General features: G+C 59.1%; 1 protein-coding gene across 2 annotated transcripts in view; it reads right to left on the reverse strand.

Annotated features, from left to right (window-relative positions):
• ZBTB16 (zinc finger and BTB domain containing 16) overlaps positions 1-7,043 on the reverse strand; it is an 88,079-nt gene extending 81,036 nt beyond the window's left edge. Inside the window, exons 1-2 of one of the 2 annotated variants that reach the window (XM_084301587.1) lie at positions 6,916-7,043; positions 4,931-6,247 (exon numbers count right to left, since the gene is read on the reverse strand). In XM_084301587.1, the coding sequence (XP_084157713.1) occupies positions 4,931-6,177 (1,247 nt within the window). In that variant the 5' untranslated portion in view covers positions 6,178-6,247; positions 6,916-7,043. Of the gene's footprint in view, positions 1-4,930; positions 6,252-6,915 lie in introns of both variants that reach the window. The other variant, XM_084301588.1, reaches the window with a different exon arrangement.
• Between the last annotated feature and the right edge of the window lie 476 nt (positions 7,044-7,519).

Here is a 7,519-nt window from a genome sequence, read left to right on the forward strand (position 1 = left end):
GCCCTTTCAAACCTGGGTCTTTGGTGAGGTTTGTTCTGGTTTGCTGCACAACATCAAGTAGCTCAAGACTTGCATCCATATTTTCAGAAAGGCTCATGCGTTTTGGGGACCTAGGTGGTGGCAGACCCCGCTTTGCAAGGCGCTGAGCTCAGCTTCCTGCTGGCACCAGACAGGCAGAGCTGCCTTTCCTCTGCTCTTTGGAAGCGGGCAAAAAGGGCAAAGGTCTGAAGTTTGGGGTAATGTGACCAGCCAGCAGCCAAAGTGAAAGAGCAAGCCTCCTTATTCCTACCCTCAAAATACTCCACCACAGGACATGCCTGGTAGTTGACGGCTCAACCATAAAACTTTCTGATTCTTGCAAAAATCAGATGGGGAGATTTGAAGAGAGGCTTCCCAAGGTAGACACTAACAAAAGCTTCCACCGAGGCAGATTTAAGGACGGCAAGAACAAGAAGAACCTTCTAGTCAAAGTCACACTAAGTATTTCATCTGGTGCCAATCACAACCTGTCTCATGACAATGTTCGCACAGAGCACTTTCATTTTTCAGCTAGGCATCTCCATGTCACAGAAAGATGCATAAAAAGCTGCCAGAGCACAGCACTGCTAAGGTGATTCTTCACACAGGACCATGGGTTTGGATGCTTTGCCCTTCAAATCCTTCCATGGTGGAGGAGAAGGATGACACACCGAAGGAAAAAGGGAGCACCGTGCCACTCGTGGGCTTCACTGAATCACAACTCCACCTACAGCTTTCTCGGCAGCTTTCAACATTAAAAATAAAAACAAAACAAAGCACGCGTTTTTTAAAGTTTTAATGCATTTAACTTCATGATGAAAAAATCACTCCAGACTCAGGCAGCAGCTCAGCACAACCCTCGCTTCAGAACTCGAGATTTTTCTTCATACAAACAAACCAGAAAAGGGCCACTGAACTATAGCTTTTTTGTCTGCAATTAGAGGCGACAATCAATACTAACATTAGATTAAGTTTGAACTTTACTCAACCTAGAAGGAAATCTTCTATAAAAAAAAAAATTAAAGAGTCACCGACTCAATACACACTCAATTAGTCAAAATCATAAGCTCGGTAAGAAGAAAAACGGATCGCCAAGTGGCTGACAGCTTCCCAACCGCGGCGCTTCGGCAGGGACCTGAGGACCACGGCCGGTGGGTGCAGAGGCTCGTGCCACGAGGCCCCTGCGCTGCAGCAGGAGGTGGAGGGGCCCTAACCCGTGGTCCCCCCTTGCTCTGAGCAGGGAGCAGTGGGTGGGTGGGTGCTCACCCGGGTGCCCACCCAGCGCCCAACCCAGTGCCCGAGCCTGGGCACTCCCAAGAGCTTGCCGGAGAGGCTGCTTCACGCTCTGCTGTCTGTTTTCCTCTGCGCACGCGTTTCCCATACTAATGAAGAAGGGAGCAACACTCAGAAGGCTCTGAGACTACAAACATATATATTTATACATATATAGGCATGTGTGTGTGTAAACAAACATACACGCCATATGCATTCACTCACTTGTGTAACGTAAACAGACACTGTACATGTTGGGATCCTCTTGGCTCATTAAGTGCACTCCTTGCAGAAAGAGTGGTTTGGTCTCTTACTCTCGCTGCTGGGACTTGCTGGCACTCAGAAGCCATCAGACTGAGAAGTCGAGCACCCCGTGGTGCCAGCAGCACTGGAGGTGCCCTTCTCGAGCAGCCGCCTTTGCCACGCTTGCTCAGATCACTTGAGAGGCTTGAAAGCATGGGTCTTGAACAAAACTAAGCACACAAAACCACAGAGGGGGGCAGGCAGAAACTCTCCTTCAGCCAGGGACGCCCTGCTGCCAAAGCCTTGGCTCTGCCCGGAGCAGTGCTGGGGGAGCACACCTGGGCAGCAGCCTGGGTGAGCAGAGTGAAGCAAGGGAGGTCCGGCTGCAGCCACAGCTGGGAACGAGGATGCTCCTGGCACCTCCGTGCTCAGGGCAGGGCAGAACTGCCCCAAGAGATGCACAACAGGAACGGGTCAACCAAAGCAGCGACTCCACGGGTGATGCTGTGGTCCCTCCAGCATGTCCTGACCCTGACGCAAGCCCACAGCTGGCCTCCCCTCGAGCGATGGGTTTTTAAGTGACAGCCATAGAACCAGGGCCTCGGCACAGGCTGCAGGTGATCTCCCCAGAGCTCTCCCCACCAGGCTCTGGATCCACCAGTCTGGGTGGCAGCAGATGCTGGCTCAGGCTGTCGAAACCTGCAATTTTCTACAGGTCGCTGCCAAGGGAGGCCATCCCACACCACTGCACCCAGCCCTATCCCACAGCGGCTTCAGGAGCGAAGAGGAGGCAGCATGGTGCAGCTGCCACCACCAGCAGAGCTGCTCCAGCAGAGCGTTATAGAGCCCGGTAGAGTGTGGATGCTGTTTAACAGCTCCATAAATACAATAGGATCCCACAAATCCTCTCGAAATGGTAATTTTCACCACGTATTAGAAAGCAAACACTATAAAAAAGCCACATGAGACCTTGTCTACACACAAACTGCCTTGGATTTAGGCTTCTTTTTTTTTTTAAAGTTCATTTGACTGTTGCCCAATACCTTTCAACGTGGACCGTCTTACAAATCAGTTTAAAAACAGCTCAAAGGATTTGGCTTGCTCTGAAAAGTTTATCAGCACAAGGTGATTGCACATACATACAGCCTGAAAGTAAGAACACACAAATGAAGTTTGGCACCGGCTTAAACAATTGCCTTCAAGGCTATGTTTTTAGCAAACCAAGACCTCATCAGAGCGCAAGGCATATCGGAGTTCTTGATAAAGATCGTGAATAATGAAGAAATAAGCTACAATTGTAGCTACAGTTGTCAAAATGAACCCTCCAAACACAGGAAGGTGGCTTGAGATGCACGCTCCTTCCTTCAGCAGGCCGGGCTGCTCTCCCTCATCTCCAAATCCTGCCTCGGGGGGAGACCACGGAGCAGCGGCAGGAGCAGCCCCGGCAGCACAAGCTCAGACCGCCACCCTCTCACAGCCTGAGATGTTTCAGCAGCACACGCAGGGGCATCAGTTGCTACTCTCGCCCTCGGGGGGAGAAAGGAGGATGCTGGAGACTATGGCAGAAAGCCACGTTAAAATTCTCACTGAGTGTTCACTGCAGCTCTCCCTCGGTGACGTCCTGCCTGCATCACCCTACGGCAAGCACGGCCACATCTCTGGCCAGGGAAAAAGCTTTGGGCATGCAGGATTTGCCCCCCTGCAAACACAAACCCCAGCTCTGCCACTCGCAATACAGGGGAACAAAGCAGGAACCTTCTGCACGGGTGCACAAAGCAGGAGGGACCCGCCTGAGCTGGGAGGGGTGCTGTCAGCGGGGTCTGCACGGCAGCACACGCAGCGGCTCCGAGTCACCGGCTACGCCGAGACGTGATGCTGAGAGCTGACAAACCTCCGCAGGGCTGAGAGCTGTGGCGTGGCCGCTGCCACCCTGCAGCCGAGAGGCAGTGGCTGAGTCGGTGGCTGCTGCCCCGAGGCCCAGTGCTGGCCGTGGGTCACCCCACAGCGTGCGGGGTGGCCGCTGCAGGCAGCGAGCGCGCGGGCAGCACCAGATGCTGCCAGCAGCTCCCACGGGCACCGACACCGTCCCTGTGCGTGCACGGCCTCAGCAGCACATTATGCACATCAGGACTAATTAACTTGTTGATTCATTAAAATTCTGAGAAGATGCTCAGTTCGGGCACTTCAGGGACGCTGCCGGGAGCTCTGGCAGCATTTATCCCAGCCTCGCTGCGGGGCTGCCGCACCAGCCGGCACCACCGTCCCCAGGCAGGGCTGCAGCCACGCTTCCAGCCAGTGCCGTGCTGTGCCCGCTGAGGCAGGGCCGGTGCCAGGGGCTTCGCCGGCACGGTGCAGCGCTGGCTTCGGTGCACAGCCACCGTGACCCTACCCCTGGCTGAAGCTGAGAGCGAGTTCTGGTCCCACAAGCGGGAGGCAGTAAGCACGGGAGCTCTGAACGCACGTGCCGACAGCAGCCCGCATGCTACTGCCCCGCAACAGCTCCCTGAGGTGTGGGGATTGGTGCGAGCACCACGGTCCCCCCAAAAAGCAGACCTGCAGCCACCCCAGCTGAAGGTTAAATGCTGAACCCCTCGCTGCAGGGATGGACTCGTGGGTCTGTCGCACCGCAAGTCCTCCGGGCTCACCCCAGCGACACAACAATCCCAGCCTGACCTACATGTTACTTTGGGCAAAGTGCAAATATTTCATGACCTGGGAGGCTGAGCAGCATCACAAAGACGGTGTAAAACTGCAGGATTAGCAAGCCGCAAAAAACAGCAATCCCAAACGTCATTGTCATAGTGGGATATGAGAACCCAGTAGGAATCTCTTCCCTGCAGAAACAAGCCCTGCACAGAGGCACCGGCTACTTGCAGAGGAGGCTCTCGGCAGAGAGCTGCCTGACCCCACGGTGTGCTGTCTGCAGGCAGCTGTATGCACACAGATCCTTAAACTCAAACAGCAGCAACCCTAAGATGCTCTGCAGACCCCGGCCAGGGAAACCAGGGGGGTTTGTGCTTGCAAGAAACACCCATACCTCAAGCCTCTTCTGAGCTACGCTCCCCACGCAGCACTTGCTGGAAGGAAGCTTCTGGTATAGCTGCCAGCCCTGAAAAAGTTACAACAGCTGACCCTGCACACCGGGCTGGTAGCGTGCGTGCTGCTCCACATCCCATTTTGGGGACGCAGCAGGAACTTTGCACCAGTCCTTTGCACCGGGGTGCGTGACACCCAGTCGAAAATCAAAATCCACTCTCAGGATCATGCCCAACCGTTACATTTGCCTCAAGAATAAAACACAGTAAGAAACAACGTGGTTTTAAACGGCGTGTAACACCCCAACGATAGCGACACAAGCAACCGAGGACACGCGGTGCTGGATGCTGCACAGACTCACCTGTGCTGTTCGACGGTCTCGTTGTCCGGCAGCTCTGCCCCACACACGCTGCACTGCTCGCCCACAGCTCTGCTCTCCGTTTTCATGCCAGCTGCCAACTCCCCGAGCTTACTGAACAGCTCCCTCTGAATAAAGCCTTGGGGCAGGAGCCCTCCGTAAGCGCTGAAGTCCATGGACACGGCAAGGGCTGGCTGCATGTGAAGGGCGGATGGCATGGAGGGTGGCATGCCGAGCATAGAGTCAGTTTTGTGGTTTGGTAGCATGGAGTAGACACCCAGGGGTTTTTCGCTCGTGGCCGTGGACTGCTCTGGCCCTAGTGGCAGCCCCTGGCCAGCCTCAGGAGGCTGCTCTGTGCTCTCATCGCGGACATAGTGCAGTTCACGGGCACTCGTGATAACACTGCTGCGGGTCGGGGTGCCAGGGCCCTCCTTGCTCTTGTCATCAGACTTCTCCCCACTGGAAGTGCTGGACTCTGCCGTCTGGGGGCTCTCATGGCTGGAGGCATCTTCCACCTGCATCACTTCAGTTTTGACTTCAGCAAGGCCAGGGTGGCGGCCGCTGGTGGCGTGCGAGTCCTCGGGGGCGTTCTGCTGCAAGGCGCCTTGCAGCAGCGACTGCCCGATGGTCATCAGGCTGTCCACCGCCGCCTTGGTGGGGCTCATGGCAGAGAGGCTGAAGGAAGTGGAGACGGACGGGCTTTGCTCCACCATGGTTCCTGGCACGCTCTGACCAGCCACGCTGGCGTAGCCGCTCTCCTCGCTGGAATGCTTGGAGATGAACAGACCCTTGATGTACCTCGATTTCCTGTCCTCCTCTTCCTCGGCACCTCCATCCGTCATGGTGACTTCGGCATCGTTTTCATCGGATGCCTGGATGGTCTCCAAGATCTTCAGGCACTGCTCTTCTAGATACTCTATTTCTAGAATCTCAGCTGCATAGAGCAGGTCATCCAAGTCTTCAACCTTTGCCTGGAGGGTGGCAGTGTAAGCATACTCCAGTATCTGCTGGAAAGTCTTTGGTGAAAGGAAGTCCAGGGTGTAATGCTGACTGTTGCGGTGGAAGAGGATCTCAAACATTTTACTAGTGCAAGCCAACACTGTCCTGTGAGCATGGAACTCCTGGCTGTCCACCATAATGACCACGTCGCACAGCGTCCCCGCCAGGCGCATCTGGTTGGCTTTGTGCAGCAGCCCCGTGGGGTGGCAGGGGTTCTGGAGCTGTATCATGCCCATCTTAGTCAAATCCATAGCGATCCCGAGGTCCACTCATCAGGGTGCCTTGTCGTCGCTCAAATCTGGGACCAGCTTTGTGTGCCGACTATCTGCGAAAACAAAAGACAGAGGGGGGGGAGAGGAGAGAAAAAAAAAAAAAAAAAAAAAAAAAAAAGAGGAGGGACGGGGGAGGAGAGAAGGAGAGGGAGGTTAGCCGGAGCTCGGCGGCGAGTCACGATGCACCGAAAAGTTTGTGCGCTCCGCTCGGGGCCGGCGGCACGGACGGGGCCGCCCCGGGATGCCGAGGAGCCGCAACCCCGCCGCTGCTGCCCGGGGAGGAAGGCGACAGCCTCGGGTGCGCATCGCCGGTGCGCGGAGCCGCCGGCAGCAGCCGCCGAGGCGCACGGCTCGGCACGGCTCAGCCCGGCTCGGCTCGGCACAGCGGGCAGCGCCGGCCGCCCCGTCCCGCCCGGGGGGCTCCGGTGCCGCGAGTTTCGGCTGCGCAGCTCCGCAGGGCATCAAATATTCATCAGGTGCACGGCAGCAGCCGCCGCGCAGCGCCGCGCCGCGGGTCCTCGGCGGCCGCCACGGGCACGGCACCGGCACCGACCCCCGGCACCGGAGCGCGGCGGGGAGCGGCGAGCGCCGGAGGAGCCGCCGCGGCGGGGAGCGCGGGGCGGGGGTGAGGAGGTGGAAAAGAGGAGGAGGAGGAGGAGGAGAGGGAGGAAGAGGCCGGGGGAGCCCCGCGCCCGCCCGCCCGCTGCCCGCACTCACGGCGGCCGGCGGCTGCTCCGGCAGTTCGCACTGCCCGCTCTCATCGCCGCCGCCGCCGCTCGCCGCGCCGCGCAGCAAATCACCGCGGCGCCGGCCCACGGGCCGCCCCGCGCCCACGTCAGGCCGCCCCCACCCCCGACGCCGCCGCCCGCACCATCTTGACTGCTGGCGCCGCCGCCCCCCCGGCCCCGCCCCGGCCCGCCCCGACGGGGGCCCCGCGCATCCTCCGCGGCCCCGCTCGCCGCTCCGCGGGCGCCGCCGCCCGCTCCCTCGGGGCCGCCGGGGCCCGGCCCCGCCGCGGGGCCGCTCCGCCCGCGGGGGCCGCCTTGCAACGGGGGCGCCCCGGTGGCCGGCGGCGACCCGGGGGGCTCGGGCGAGACCGGCGCGGGGCCGCGGCTGCTGGACAGCGCTTGGCTCCGCCGGCCCTGCCAACAACAAACATGGAGGAGCCGGCGGCCGCGGGGAGCCAATGAACCGGAGCCGGCGGCGGCGAGCAGCGCCGACCCCCGGGGGCTGCCCCGGCACGCTGCGGCGGAGATGGGGGGGGGGGCACCGGCCGGCCGCTCCGCCGAGCCCAGCCCGGCCCCGGGCGCAGCCGCTCCCG

Source organism: Netta rufina (assembly GCF_964035555.1).
Source record: "Netta rufina genome assembly, chromosome: 25".
Lineage (NCBI taxonomy): Eukaryota > Metazoa > Chordata > Aves > Anseriformes > Anatidae > Netta > Netta rufina.